General features: G+C 49.8%; 2 protein-coding genes across 2 annotated transcripts in view; both read left to right on the plus strand.

The window, feature by feature from the left end:
- LOC116948535 (sonic hedgehog protein-like) overlaps window positions 1-16,282 on the plus strand; it is a 128,671-nt gene that overhangs the window by 79,197 nt on the left and 33,192 nt on the right. The window lies entirely within an intron of this gene.
- The window catches only part of LOC142929761 (NXPE family member 4-like), a 31,016-nt gene that overhangs the window by 7,225 nt on the left and 7,509 nt on the right, over window positions 1-16,282 (plus strand). The window contains exons 2-3 of the mRNA XM_076071598.1: window positions 1,524-2,206; window positions 8,436-8,494. Coding sequence (XP_075927713.1) covers window positions 1,524-2,206; window positions 8,436-8,494 — 742 coding nt within the window. The remainder of the gene's footprint in view (window positions 1-1,523; window positions 2,207-8,435; window positions 8,495-16,282) is intronic.

Genomic DNA, 16,282 nt, shown 5'->3' on the forward strand with positions numbered 1-16,282 from the left:
TGGTAATAGGTGTGGCGCTGCAGGTTACTCTTTTGATGGAGTTAAAGAGCGATTTGTGATCATGGCCCATTGAGGCAGACACCATCCCCTCAGCAACCCGCGACCACCACCATCCTTGCAGCACATCACGGCTCTTGAAACCTTCGAGCTTAGGCTACGGTAAGCCTCCTCATTATCTGTCGTGGGATGCTGTAGACGATGAGAGTAGGCCTATCGCTTTTACTCAACTAGCCTGAACACCTCCTAAGTGAGCCAGGGTCTCTGGGAGGTCTGGACCGTTTACCCAAAGCAGCCATTGCAGCTGCATGAGCCACAGTCCTAAACCTCGCCCATTTCCCCTCGACATCAGGAGGAGTGGGGGACGATGCCAACCCCAGCCGCAAGCCATTATGAAATTCTCACTTGCAACTTTTATCAGCTAGCTGAGACCAGGCCACTATGGGTTTGAATGGGGTCCTGGGTGTATACCCAGGACCCCATACTGGAGTGGACGAATGACAGGCGCATCCTACAGATGACAAGTCGATAGTCAGTGGGCAGATCAGCTAGTAAGTGTGGGTGTGCATAAGTGCTGGTGTTGTGTAAGTATAGGGATTCGTAAGTGCGGGTGTGTGTGTTCGTTGGCTAATAGGTGCGGGTGTGTGTGTTCGTTTGCAAGTCGGTGCGGGTGCATGTTGGTTTGCAAGTACGTGCGGGTGCGTATTTGTTTACAGGAAGGTGCGGGTGCATGTTTGTTTGAAAGTAGGTAGTTGCGGGTGCGTGTTTGTGTTTGCAAGTAGGTAGGTGTTGGTGCTGTGTTTGTGTTTGCAAGTAGGTAGGTGTGGGTGCGTGTTTGTGTTTGCAAGTCGCTAGGTGCGGGTGTTTGTAGTCTCAAACAGTGTTAGTTTTATTGCCAGAAAGGGTTAAACCTATTCTTATATTTTGATACTGGCTAGAGAGGTCCCATGATGTAGCTGCTAACTCCGAGCTCTCAATGTCCTGATAGTGCATTGTCTTTGTGTTGTTCGCCTTTTGGCGTCCCCTGGTCTAACACTGTTTGAGACTAGGCTATAATGAAAGCTGTCTCTGGTGTGAACCAATCAGTTTCAAATAATGCATATACTGCCAAAGCATTTTTGCATGTTCACCACGAGTATATGTGGTTAATGCAGACGTGTTTCCTTGCAAAAGGTTTCAGTTTGGTTTTTTAATATCTTAACACCTGTTTTATTGCCAGAAAGGGTAAAACCTATTCTTATAACATAATTTTTATTATTGTTGTTCGTTTTTTATTTTTTATTTTTACAAGCCGCAACTGTGGAACGCTTTGTCTGCCGGCCTGAGTAGCCCTTGAAAGTCAAGTTCTTATCTCAGTGGTCTCTGGTCGGGATATACTCTTATTCTGATTATCATGCTTCCGAACACCAGACCTGAAATTGGGCAGGAATTTTGCAAGAAGAGGTGGGTGAGGGGGTGTAGAGGGGGTACTATTTTGCTATTGCTTTTCCAAATTAATTAACACAAAAAAATATCTTCTATTGCAGGTGTTGGTAAAGATTGACGAGGCCATGCCCGTGGTCTACTCCTGTCATGCGAGTTTATACGAGATGATGTTTAGAAATAAACCGAAGTTCATTGCTCGCCCAATCGCGGACATGACCTTCGCCTCATCAGCCTCCGACAGCATTGCCAGGGTTATTAATGGCAACAGGACGCGACCACTCAGCGTGGGTGACACGCTGCTCGTCGAAGTCAAGGTGCGAGACTTCGCCGGGCGTCCCAAGCACCATGGCGGGGACTTCCTGCTCGCCAGGCTCTCAAACGTGCGGCTCGGCGCGGCTGCATCCGGCGCGGTGACCGATTGCGGCAATGGCACATACCTTGTGTCCTTCCGTATCTCATGGCCAGGCGAGAGCCACCCCAAGGTGGTGCTCGTCCACTCGAGCGAGGCGGTCACGATGCTGGAGAAGGTGCGCGAGGCCGTGCCAGACAAGATCGGCTTCTGGGGCTCGTTTGTGTCTGGCCGACACGAGGAGCGGTCTCCCTGCCACGTGTTCCTGAACGCGACGGCAGGTGGCAGGCTCTGCGACTTTGGCGACGCAGAGCGTGGCGAGGCGTGGTGGTGCGCGAGGCCGAGGGGGATGCCCTGCAGTGCCCTCCGGGGCTACGTGTCGTACAACAAGTACGCGCGCATGTTCACGAGTGAGGAGTGCCAGCTCTTCTCGAGGTGAGCGAGATACTTCGGTTCTCGGCAACGTCCGGTGGCCACCCTTCGTGAAACCCGCTACGAACAAGAGTTGACTTGTTATGGCTACTCGGAAAACTCACTTCATCCAGTCGTTCTTCTTCCCCCATGCCGGGGAGGAGACTTTTCTCACGACGCGGAAATGCGCCCTCCCTTACAACGCAGGATGCATGCACCGTTAGAGAGCGGGTTCTGTGCGCAGTCGACGACGAACTACGGTAATGTCTCAGGATGTATATACAGGGTGCTGCGAAAAAATTTACACTTCTGACAATTTGCAACAATGCCACGAGAAATGTGCTGCTGCCTCCAGGCTCTGGAGACCATCTGGAGAAGATTCCAGGCATGTGTTGACAATGATGGTGAACACGTGGAAACTCTTTGCAGCTATTAACATACATTTGCTATCATGTTAGTGTATAATTCGTTCTTTTCCCATTAAAAACGATAGTCCCATGTAATTGTTTACTTTTTTGAAGCACCCTGTCTATGTATACATTAAGGTTTTACTATATATACATAGTAAGGTTGCTCTGTATGTATACAGTAGTAAAAACTTGATTTGAAGCTTTTGTGACTGCAGGAATTACTCTTTGGTTCTTGCGGTAAAGTCACGTAGAAAGAAAATAAATTAAATAATAGATTGCAACACAAGCAGTCGTCATCAGGGCAAACTAAATTTGAGAGAGAGATAAAACACAGACACGGAGACACACAGACAGACACACGAGCAGAGAGAGACAACACAGAGACACACAGAGAGAGACACAACATGGACACACACAGACCCAATGCCTTTGTGCCGTGGCCTTAAATAGAGAGAGGGGGGGGGGGGGCAGAGAGAAAGGTGGGTCTGCTGGAGCAGAGAAATTGGCATGTCAATGAGTGAGCTGTGTAAATCCTTGTTAATATACCTCGAATATCGTCAGTATACTATTGTAGACCATCGTAGACTATCGTAGATGATCGTAGACCACCATTCAACATAGACCATCGTAGACTGTTGTAGAACACCATTCATCGTCGACCATTATAGACCATTGTAGACCGCCATTCATCATAGACCATTGTAGACCACCATTCATCGTAGACCTTCATAGACTATGGTAGACTATTGTAGATCATTATTCATCATAGACCATAATAGACTTTCGGGGACCATTGTATGCTACCATTCATCATAGGCTATCAGAGACCATTGTCGACTATCATAGACCATCGTAGACCACCATTAATCGTAGACCATTCATTGCAGACCATCGCAGACTATCACAGACCATTGTAGACTATCGTAGATGATGATAACCATCATAGACTATCGTAGACCAACGTAGACCATCGTAGACTGTCATAGACCACCATTCATCATAGGCCATCATCCATTATAGACCGTCACTTATTGTAGATCACCTTTCATCATAGACCATTATCCACCATAGACCATTGTACAATATCGTAGACCACCATTCATCGTAGACCATCACTTTTTTTATAGACTATCATTCATTGTAAACCATCGTAGACCGCCATTAATCATAGATCATTGTAGACCATCATAGACTATCATAGACCAGTATGTAATATCGAAGACCATCGCAGACTATCATTCATCATAGACCACCATTCATCGTAGACCATCTTAGACCTACATAGACTATCGTAGACCATCGCCCATTCATAGACCATCGTCCATCGTAGGCCAGCGTAAACCACTATTCCTTCTTCTTTGGTTATTTCGGTAAAGTCACGTAGAATGAGAATAAAATAATAAAATAAAACAATAAAATTCTCACGACGTTTCGGCCACAACACAAGCGGCCTTCTTCAGGTGAAGGAACAAAAAACTGTCGGGACGACAGAGCTCCAAATTTTTGGAAAAAACTGTCGGGACGACAGAGCTCCAAATTTTTGGAGCTCTGTCGTCCCGACAGTTTTTTGTTCCTTCACCTGAAGAAGGCCGCTTGTGTTGTGGCCGAAACATCATGAGAATTTTATTGTTTTATTTTATTCTCATTCTACGTGACTTTACCGAAAGAACCAAAGAAGATGAATCCTTGCAGTCACGAAAGCTTTAAACCACTATTTATTCTCGTGAAGTTTACGGGATATCCCAAGCCCACCGTGTCACCGGAATGCAATCTTGAGTTTAGGTGGAGGGACACGGCCCGTGCACACACACACATACCCATCGATTAATGAAGAAAGTTGGGCATGGAACGGAGCTGCTGCCACCACACAAAAACAAGGGGGCAGGGGATTGGTGGGAGATCTGATTGGAGGGGGGGAGGGGATATCCACCGGTGTATAGACAATGTCCGATTATCGTGAAGACTAATTTCAAAACAGTAGAAAAAACCCTCTGCCAAAGTCCCTGTGAATACGAAGAGAACAGCCAACTTTCTAATTCATCAGCACCTCGACAACGTTCCCCCTCGTCATCGCGTGAAGTCACGCAAGGCCTCCTGTTGGAGCCCGTTCCGCTTACACCTGATGAAGCTTGGAAAGCTGGGTGGAGTTCAACAGAACTCACAAACACCGCTCGTCGCGGTCTCACTCTTAGCAGCATCCACAAACCAGAGCAGCAGGAGATGCGGATATCCTGATGCACAAATAGAAACTTAAAAAAACCTCTGCGGTAGTAGTAGTGACTGTGGTCATCCAGAACAGAGACCATGGGAAACCGTGCCACCACGCAGTGCTCAAATTCACAAATACAATGGAGGAGACATCATCACCAACTTGCTGTGCTTTAGCCACACGGCACTCCGCTCGTTGTTGTGAGCGCCGATCCTCTGCCCTCCGTTGTTGTTGGAGGGCGACTGCCTCCAATTGCCCAGTAGCGTCCTTCACGAGCCTGCTCCACAGAGGCCGATCTTGACACTGCTGGTACCAGTCATTGGCTAGTCCACTCGGCTCCACATCCTCCTGTACCACATCACTCCATCTCTTCTCTAGCCCGTGACGCACCCATTTAAGCAGCCCAGCCTAAATGTTTCTCAATGGTGAAGATGTTCCATTAGGGGGGTCCACGTTTCGCAAGCATAGAGAAGGGAGGGAATGACCGTGGCCGAGGAAGACCTGAAGCTTCGTGCGGAGCGACAGACCAGGTAGCTTCCACACAGCGTTACACAACCGATAAAAATATAATGCCGCTCGACTGATTCGGAGTGAGACCTCTGCTTTCAAACGGGAGCTGGTCATGAGCACACTGCCCAGATATGGGATACTCTCCACTCTCTCAACAACTGCCCTATCACCAATTTAGAGTTGTGGGGGTGGAGTGTCCGATGGTACAAAATACCCAGGGCAGGTGCATAGTTGTGGTGGGGCTGATGGTAAGGCCCCACCTCTTAGTGGCACGCTCCAGGTTCAGCAGCAGCACCTCCAACTCCTCTTCTGAGTGAGCGGAAATTACCAGATCATCGGCATACATAACGTGGTTGACAAATAGGGAGCCATCTCTTGACTGCACCCAGGCATCGATCAGCCTCCCATTGTATATGTACCAGATGAAAATTTCTCCGGTACAGCCATCTAAGGCCTCATGAACTACGTGGTAGAAAAATATGTTAACTAATGTTGGAGCCAGATGACATCCCTGTCGCACCCCAAGGTGAACAGGGAAGGGCTCCGACTCCCGGACACGTAGATTTACCCGGGCCCGCTCACCATCATGAAGGTCCTTAATGATCGTGAGCAGAGGGTCAGTGACTCCGACAGCATGAAGAATAACCCAGAGCTCAAGCCGACTGATGGTATCATAGGCCTTGTCCAGGTCAATGAAGCAGAGATGTGGGTTTTGTCGGAATTCTCTACATGTCTGCTGTAGCAAACGGACAGAAAATATGGCATCTGTGCACGACCGCCCTTTCCTGAAACCGCATTTGGGCTACGCAAGCATCTCCTCAACGTGCCGAGCAAGGCGATTTTGAATAATCCTTGCCAGGACCTTTTCCAGAACACTGAGGAGTGAGATTCCCCTGTAGTTGTTACAGTCTGTGTGGTCCCCCTTCTTAAAGAGGGGGACCACCAGGGCATCCTTCCAATCCTGCGGAACCCGTCCAGTGGTCCAGACTGTTGTTATGATGTAATATAGGGCAGTCTGCACAAACGCCACCCTCCCTCAGCATTTCGCTTGGGAGATCATCTCTGCTCGGTGCCTTTCCTGGTCTCAGACTCCGGATCACCTTCAGTACTTCCTCAACAGATGGCACCTCAGCCAGCCACTCACAGGGGGTGACTTCTTCCAATATTTGAGACACTGCATCCTTAGCAGGGTCATTACCAATGTGTCCCACGATGTTTTCCATGCCGAGGGATTTCCCCTCCCCCAGGACTTCAGAGAAGTGCTCAGAAAATCTGCAAACCTGTTCCTGGGGGTTAAAGATTGGATCACCGTTTTTCCCCTAATGATGGTAATAGGTGTGTCCCTGCAGGTTACTTTTTTGATGGAGTTAAATAGCGATTTGAGGCAGACTCCATCTCCTCAGCAATCCGCGACCACCACCCATCCTTGCAGCGAAGGCTGCGGTAAGCCTCCTCATTCTCTGACGTGGGATGCTGTAGACGATGAGAGAGGGCCTGTCGCTTTTTCTCAGCCAGCCTGAACACTGACAGCCAGGGACTCTGGGGAGGTCTGGACAGTGTACCCAAAGCAGCCATTGCAGCTGCATGAGCCACAGTCCTAAACCTCGCCCAATTCCCCTCGACATCAGGAGGAGTAGGGGATGATGCCAACCCCAGACGCAAGTCATTATGAAATTCTCGCCTGCAACTTTCATCAGCTAGCTGAGACCAGGCCACCTTGGGTTTGAATGGGGTCCTAAGTGTCCACCCACCACCGGAGTGGAAGAATGGCAGGCGCATCATACAGATGACAATTCGATGGTCAGTGGGCAGATCAACTCTACGGTAGGTTCTGGTGTCAAGGACATGGGCCCGTATCCGCCGTTTCATCACTATGTAGTCCAGAAGATGTTCTTGCTTGGACCCAGCATGCATCCATGATGTTGTGTGGATGTGCCGATGCCGGAACAGCGTTATGGTAATTACAAGCCCATGGGTTGCACATAAATCTAGCAGCCTCCTTCCATTGTAATTTAGCTGATCTGGCCCATGTCTTCCAATCACTCCAGACCAGCATCATGACCAACTCGGGCATGGAAGTCGCCCAATTGGATGACTCTATCCCGAGGGGCCACTTTAGCTGGCACCTGTGACTGGAGTTCATAGAAGCCATCTGACTAATCGGCCTTTCCTGCATCCCTCCACGGATGTTTGTCTTCGGTGGGGGCATAGTAACCACGACCACCACTCCTTGCCTCCAGTTGATGGGAAGGCGAGCCCAAAGTAGTATGGGGCTTACCACTTCCCATACATCACCACCATGCTCCCACGCCCCCTTAATTATTTTGTTCAGAAGAAGAGCCACTCCCTGTTGTTTGGTGGTCTCCTGCCCCAAGTAGGGAACTGTTCACCCCTCGTGGTGGCAGGAGCCAGAGCCAGTCCACCAGACCTCCTAAATGCCACAGAGATCCAGGTGGTACCAGTCCAACTCCTGACAGAGGAGTGGTAGCCTCTCCTCCGCAGTGAGCGTTCGAACATTCCATGTGGCCATCTTCAGTGGTTTTTTGTTGTTTCTGAAGGAGCCCTGAGGATAAATATTCAATCTCCTGGCTCCGCCAAATGGGGTTTGGCCAAGAGACGTCATTGACGCCTCTCCCCCCGGGACCTCCGGCCCAAGCTTATTAATGAGATATTTTAAACGCGGTTTTGTGGTAATTAATACCAGCCCCTAGCACCCCATACAGCCGCTGTGGTGATTCCAAACGCCATGAGGGGAATGGCCAATCTAAATTGGCCCTCCCCCCAAGGCACTGCCCACCACAGCGTTGTCATCCGGCACCACGAGGAGGTAGGGGGTTATTTTTGCCAGACAACCCACACTCACCTACACCCACTCACACCCACCCATGCCCCCCCCACACACCCACTCACACCCATCCACCTGAATGTGAAATTGTAGTTGGTTGCTCTGTGTCCACATCAGCAGGCGTGTACAAAAACACCGAAGTTATAAAGTTACATGCTGCCACTCACCATTGGTTTCACGGTGACCACGGGGGGAGTAGTATTTTGCAATTAAGTAATGTTGCATTGCGCGTGCAGATTATTGACGTGAAATAATAATCTTATTAAAATGTCGTTACAGTGGGAATAACCTTGTTCCTATAAACATCAAATACAAGGTGGAAGCTACGCAGTTTAAAGGTAATATGTGTGATATTGCGATCATCAAAAGTACAGTAATCATCTGGTTATTCACGAAATTTGCTCTCCACGGTTTTGGTTATCGGCGAATCGCATCTGGAACTTGACTGCTGCATCGAGAGAGTCGACTTTTTTTTAGCACTTTTTGATTCTCTTATCCAGAATGCAAAATTTCCACGTAAGTAAAAAATGCGTCACAGACGACATCGCGCACAAATCGCATAAACAGTGAAAAACTAAGTCGCCATTGCAGACTTCACACAGTGCTTCGTCAGCGCACCACCCGCGGTTGAACTTGCCCAGATCATTCATCATCTTATAAGAACCAAAACTCAACCTGAATCCCCGTGCTCGCCAGCAGACGGAATAAGAAAGTGGTGTTCGCGCACTCGGAACCTGCCAACTTGTTCTTTCGACTCTTTGAAATTGCCAACTTGGCTTGTCCCAGTAGGTAATTGGCCAAGCAGCCCTTTCTCGCTGTCGTTGCGGGGAAAAAAAATGAATCCAAAAATTAACCGAGATATGTGTTGAGGAGTTCCCGACGACGAATCGGAGACGGCTTGAAGGTAAGGGCTTCCGCCAAAGGTTTATTAAGTATATTACAATAGCACAAAGGGTGTGACAACTTCCCAGGGGTTAGGGGTCCTACACCAAGTCCTGGTCCAGCCCGGCTAGCTCCGGTCTCTCTCCCTTGAGTCGGATGGGGGCACTCGCCAACCCCACCGACCGGGAAGAGCAGCACCTCCTACGGCTACCACCGGCTACACTCCTGACTCTCGTCGATCCCTCTCTACCCCTGGTTCCCTCTCCACCTTTCTCACTCTACCCGTTCCCACAGTGACCCCGCTTTCGTCACGGGGTCCCCCTTAAATACTAGAGGAGACATGACATCATCGAGCCGCCCAGCGCACATAACGCCACGTTCCGTGACGTCATCGCACTGGACGGCACACATGACGTCACGTCCCCATTTTTACTCCTCTACATATGTATAAAACTAGTAGGGACATCTTGCTGAGGATTGCGCGTAATTTTACGAACAGGAGGGCGACCCTTGGACAGCGGGCAAACCACGTGAGACACTTTATGGGACCTCCCTTGCCAGTATCAAAATATAAGAATAGGTTTAATCTTTTCGGGCAATAAAACGGGGGGTGATAAGATGTTAAAACAGCAAACAGAAACATTCTGCAAGTAATCATGTACTGCATTAACTACGCACGGTACTTGTGGTGAATATGCATACGAAAAAAAGCATCGCATGTTCGCCACAACTACCACATGTGGTTAATGCAGTAACTTGATTCCTTGCAAAAGGTATCTGTTTGGTGTTTTAACATCTTAACACCCCCTGTTTTATTGCCAAAAAGAGTAAAACCGATTCATATATTTGAATAACTTTATGCTGCGTGTTCAACAGGTTTCTGTTTGGTGTTTTAACATCTTAACACCCTCTGTTTTATTTCCAGAAAGGGTAAAACCTTTTCTTATACGGGAGACACGGTTTCACTGCTGTCACAATATGGGAAAAGCTTGCACGCCTCTTCGATGTGTTTCAATAGCAAACCGGATGGAGCAGTGCCATGCGCCACTCTCCACTGCAAATCCCCAACCCTCTTGAGGGTGGATACCTTATACACGGCCCTCTATGCCGGGAAGCGAGTCTTGGGCAGAGGGAGATGCCCCCTCTATTCCGTGCCACACAAATATTTTAAAGGTTCAAAGTTGTAAACCTTGACGTGCAATAGTCAGAGCTCGCCTTTTGTGGCGTCTTTAAATAAAATTTTCCAGTACTCTGAGTCCTACAGATCGCTGGACCTACAACTAGCATGGGAATATTGGGGTCATCAATCAATTTTTCCAAGACTGCCACGCCTTGTTACGGTAAGACTGACTAGATGTTTGCTAAGAGTCTCTCCACGAACCGTACGGAGTGTAGCTTCAAAAGCGGCATCGGGCACTCTGCAGCTTCCCACATTAAATTATTTTAGTTGAGCAGGTCCTTGACCTTGGTGATTCCATTGGCCATAAAACTCGAAACCAAGTCGCTCTCAAGTTAAAATATTCCACCCTGGATATAGGGGTTAAGTAACAGAGGCTCCGCTACAATGCTGTTACAACTCCCTCCATTTCACTCAAGCCGCAGCAATCACCATGCATTAAAACAACTTTTATAAAATGGTGATAGCCCCCCCCCTACCGTCTACCACCTTCCCCATGTCAATTAAAAGCCACTGGGAGTCGTGGCGCAGACTGCCACCATCGTTTTGGAAAATAAAAAGAGCAAACGCCCTTCAAGAGAGGGGACTGTTCTGCATACAGGAGCCTGTGCAAGAAATTTAGCCTGAAGGCGGCTACCCTGCTTTGCCAGGTATACCATCCCCCTTCCCACCCTCACTCAGCGGGAGATGCAGCACCGCCTTTCCTGAGTCAATACAGACCATCCCAGAAGAAGTTAACTGCCAGGGTCTGCACTGAGTATAGTAACGAGTGTGCGGGTTCCAAACACACGAGCCGATGCCACGAAGTGGAGGCCACGAGTGTGTTTATGATTACCACTCGGCCCTCTAAAGGAGAGTAGTAGGAGAAGTGGCATCCACTTCTTCAGCCTCCCCAACCACTCTCCAAGACACCCATCCAAATTCCATGATGCGAAATCAGCATCACCCCAAAGACACCCACGTGTGTTCCAGTTTAACGCCAGGAGGCAGAAGTGGAGGTGGCGGGGTGGGGGGGTGAGAGAGAGAGTGAGAGAAAGGTGAGTTGAGAGAGAGTTGAGTGAGAGAGCGAGAGAGAGGTGAGTGAGAGCAAGCGGTGAGAGTGAGAAAGGTGAGTGAGCGAGAGAAAGGTGAGCGAGAGAGGAGAGATAGATAGGTGAGTGAGAGGTGAGAGAGAGAGAGAGGAGACTGACTTTTAAACCACTTTAATGTTGTCAGCAGCAACAGCACTGGAGCCGGTTTCGATTCGAAACACAGTCACCAGCAACAAATAACCCAACACAATACAAAGCACGCGCTGCAGCACCTGGCACTGGACGTGCCCCGCATAACACAAAAGCGTCACGTGGTGGTGGTCATCGCGCATGCCACGCCCGACGACCGAGCGCGTTCGAAGGTGGCAAGGACGGTGCCGTTCACACCGGTACAGAGGTCTTTTAGGGCCCTCAAGCACTCGAAGAAGACGCAGGGCGCATCGCCGGCATGTGAGTGGTACGAGTGCTCCAGCCGGAGCCGCGCCTTGAGCAGGCCCCTGAACACTGGCACTACAGCGCAGCCATCAGTGTTGCCTTGGAGCATCTTTTTCCTCATCTTGTACATCGGCATCTTCGCCTGGGGGCAGATGCATTGGCGAGATGGTGGCACTTGCTATCCAGGTAAGGCATCCCATATACGAAGCTGCTGTTGTAGAAGGGCATCCCCACTTTCCTGACAATGGTCCCTAAAAGGTGGAACACTGGGTTGAGCTGATAACAGCGTAAGTACTGGTGGGGCAGAGCCTCCCTGGCACTGCAGAAAGAGCACAAGTTTGGTACCCCCAGGGAGATTCGGCTGAGCCACACGGCCGATGGCAGCGTGCAGTGTGCCAATCCCCACTGGAGATTACCACAGTGTTTGGCTACGGGACACTTGAACATTTGTTTTACTGGGGGGCGGCCACAATGAGGGGAGATAAATTATCTCTCCATTTTGTCTCCAGTAGGTCGGCCAGGTTCTGGGAATGCAGCGCCTTGACACAGAACATGTTGAGCACATTCTTTGGGGTGCTCTTCAGGGGCACATTCCTGCAGCCTCAGAGCTTCAGTAGCTTCCTGGAGTCGCTGTGGCCAGGGGGCTGCATGCAGGAGAAGTGCAACTCTGGGAAGGAGGAGGAGGAGGGTGGGGGGAGGGCTGCAACCATCCTCCGGCGCCTCCAGCTTCAGGCGCAGCTCCTGCATGGCGCTGAGCACGTCCCGCAGCAGTTTCTCCCCGGCGAGCATGGAGCGGAGTCCCGCGGTGCTGCGGTCTTCCACTGGTGGCCCTGCACGAGGTCGAAGACTTTCCACAGCCCTACTGATGTGAAGTGTTGAGTCAGGGTCTTCTCTCTCCTCTGATCCCCTGGAAGAGGCCGTTGCAGAACAAGGGGCTCGTTCAGGAAATGTGTGAGGTCGTAGTGCGTGAGCATTCTGCTTCACTCAAAACTGCCACGCGTCCAAAAGGCTCTGGTAATAACCTGGCAATAACCTGGCAGCCCCGTGTAGTCGACCAGGCTCAGGTTCAATTGGAAGAGCTCCTTTCTGTACTGTAGGGACCCCCCCTCGGTTTCTCAGCAGGGTGAGAGCCGGAAACTTCCAGGGTAGTTCCTCCCAATCATACAGCAGCCGCCTCACGGCCATGAGCCTGAAGCTCATGACCCTGGCGGCGATGTCCACCAGACCCTGGCCACCCTCACCCACCAACAGACAGAGAACTTCCGACTTGAGCCAGTGCTTCCCATGCCAGATGAAGTGCGTGAGTGAGCAGTTCACTCTGGTGAGTAGCCCGACAGGAGGCTGGAGGGCCTTGGTCTTGTGCCACAGCACGGATGCTGCCAGGTTGGTAGCGACGAGCACTCGGCCCCTAAAGGACATCTGCGGAGTGAGGCGTGCCCATGCCAGTAATTTGGCCTCAATTTGGTTGGTCAGCTCAGTCCAGATGTTTCCGAGCAATGCGTGGTTTCCTCAGGTAGACACCCCAAGGTACTTAACTCCGTCGGCCTCCTGGAGGAGCACAGAAAGCACACCGCATCGCGACCCCAAACACAGGGTCTTGCACTTGGCCCAGTTGACCCTGGTGGAGGAGGCCTTCTCATACTCTGCAGCCTTCTCGTACACGACAACCGACTTGCAAAGCGCGGAGATGTCATGTGTGTCGTTGAGCATGACGCATATGTCGTCTGCGAAGGCTGAGAGCCTGACAACTGCGTTCTCAGGTCCTGGGGCACTGAGGCCAGACAGATTTTGTCTCAGGTGGCGTAGAAGCAGCTCAATGATCAGGGTGTACAGCAGCCCCGAGAGGGGGCGTCCCTGTTTGACCCCCCCCTCATCAAATGGAAAGGGGCGCCAAACCGCTGGTTTATCTCCATGAGGCTGGATGTGTCCGTGTACAGGAGCCTAATGTGTGAGATGAATGCGTGGCCGAAGCCGAGTGACGTTAGGAGTTTATCCAGGTACTCATGGCTCGCCCGGTCGAAGGCCTTCTCCTGATCCAAGAAGAGGAGGCCCAAGTCCATGTTGTGTGCTTCTGCAAGGGAGATTATATCTCTGACCGTAAGACCGTACTGATGTTATCGTATATACACCGGCCGGGGATGCAATACGACTGTTCCGGCTGGAACAGCTGATCAAGCACTATATTGAGACGGTTTGCCAGCACCTTAGGAAATATTTTGTAATCGGTGCACAAGAGGGACACGGGTTGCCAATTCTCATTGAGGCACAGGTCCCCCTTCTTGGGCAGTAGGGTGACCACCGCTCTCCTGCAGCTCTGTCGGAGTTCACCCTTCTGCAGGCTTCTTATGTCGCCGCTGCTGAGGCTGTGGTGAGACGAAAGAGATTTTTTTTAAAATAAAGCAGAAGATTGGAAGGCTGTAACAGAGAGAGGTGAGAGTGAGAGAGAGGTGAGAGAAAGAGGTGAGAGAGGGAGAGTGGATGCGACTACCCCATTCTCCAATGAGAAACGCCACCACTTTTTACGAGGTTTACCCCGTGCAGAGGTAGGCGCGCTCAAACTCTGCCACATGGGCACTGAGAAGCTCCGCGTCCCGATCGGTCTTTACGAAGACCACCACTAAGACGCCATTGGCACAGGCCGAGACTTTTACAGGCACCATCGGAACTGTCAGTAGAGAGAGGCTCCGATAGACTCTGTCTCAAAGGCTTGGCGCAGGGCTCGATAGAGAGAGTACAGCGTGCCTGAGAGTGGGCAACTCTGGCGGATCCCTTTCTGCATGCGGAAAGGCCTCCGGTTAACTTTGAGACCAGACACATTTGTGTGGAAGATCTTGGTGCTGGCCAACAAAACTGGACAAAAAGCCATGGAATGCAATGTCCTAAAGAGGTGTGAGTGCTCCACCCTGTCGAAGGCTTTCTCCTGATCCAGCGAGATCAATCCCACTTCCACCTACCACAAGGCTGCAATATCCACAACATCCCTGACTAAAAAAACATTATCAAAGATAACCCGGCCAGGGACACCGTAGGTCTGACCGGGTTGTACTATGTCCGTGACAACTACTTTGAGGCGATTTGCCAGAGCTTTCAAGATGATCTTGTAGTTCGAACACAGGAGGGAGACTGGCCTCCAGATCCTCATGTCACGCATGTCTCCTTTCTTGGGGACCGGCGTCACCATCGATTTCCTGCAGCTCAGAGCCAGCTCCCCGGTTACTTCACGCTCTCGGCCAAGACGTCACTTGCAGGACCCTGCTGCGGCAGAGACGAGAAGTTCTTAAAAACTTCAACGGCGAGTCCATCGATGCCGGGGGCTCTTCCCACTGCTCAGCGCCGTTCAAAGCTACCGATAGCTCCTGGAACGTCAATGAGAGTCTCTCCAGCTCCTCCGCCTGCTAAGTTGCGACTCTAGGAAGACCTTGAAGGAACTGATCCGTCACGCAGTCGTCCAGACTGTCAGGCAGTGAAGAGGTCCCGGTAGAAACACGCAGCAGCGATGCAGCGCACTTCGCCCGCGTCCTGGTGTCCTGGCACCAGCTGCCCCGACGGGGGCCCTCAAGCGACTCGTCCTTTGGCACGCCGACTTCTTCTCCAGTTCAAAGAAGAAAAAAGCACGTGGGAGGGTCCACTGTCTGTCGAGCACTGGGGCCTGACCGCGGTTTAGTGGACCCTGAGACCTTGAGCCCAGTAGGTCGCCTAGGAGCACGGACCTTTCCTTCAGCCACTGAGCAGACGTGGAGTCAAAGTGCTGTGTAAACGATTGCTGCAGGTGCACAGTGTCAGCATCGAGCTCTGTGATCTTAGTGGGCAGGCTCGAGGTGGCTTGATGCGCGCGTGTTGCTGACAAAAGCACTTTATTTGTACTTTGCCCACATCCCACCACTGCTTCAGTGATAAAAAAATTAGCTCGTCTGCTCAACCCACGTTTGGCATCAGATAAAAGTTTGGCATTAAAATGCCAATGTGTTTATTTTCACTAAAGGACAGTTAAAGTAAATTTTTATGAATACAGTGGTGTGATCAGAAATACCATTTAGTAATTAGTTATTGCATGGCACGCATTTATATTACTTCTAGAAGTATTAAATGTGATCAGAAATACCATTTAGTAAAATAGTTATTGCATGGCACGCATTTATATTACTTCTAGAAGTAATACATGTTATCAGAAATACCATTTAGTAAATAGTTATTGCATGGTACGCATTTATATTACTTCTAAAAGTATTCAATGTGATCAGAAATACCGTTTAGTAAATAGTTATTGCATGGCACGCATTTATATTACTTCTAAAAGTATTCAATGTGATCAGAAATACCAATTAGTAAAATAGTTATTGCATGGCACGCATTTATATTACTTCTAAAAGTATTCAATGTGATCAGAAATACCATTTAGTAAAATAGTTATTGCATGGCACGCATTTATATTACTTCTAGAAGTAATAAATGTGATCAGAAATACCATTTCGTAAAATAGTTATTGCATGGCACGCATTTATATTACTTCTAAAAGTATTAAATGTGATCAGAAATACCATTTAGTAAAATAGTTATTGCATGGCACGCATTTATATTATTTCTAGAAGTAATAAATGTGA

This window comes from Petromyzon marinus, chromosome 34 (assembly GCF_048934315.1).
Source record: "Petromyzon marinus isolate PM22_M1 ecotype Great Lakes invasive population chromosome 34, UKy_Petmar_22M1.pri1.0, whole genome shotgun sequence".
In the NCBI taxonomy this organism is placed as follows: Eukaryota; Metazoa; Chordata; class Hyperoartia; order Petromyzontiformes; family Petromyzontidae; genus Petromyzon; species Petromyzon marinus.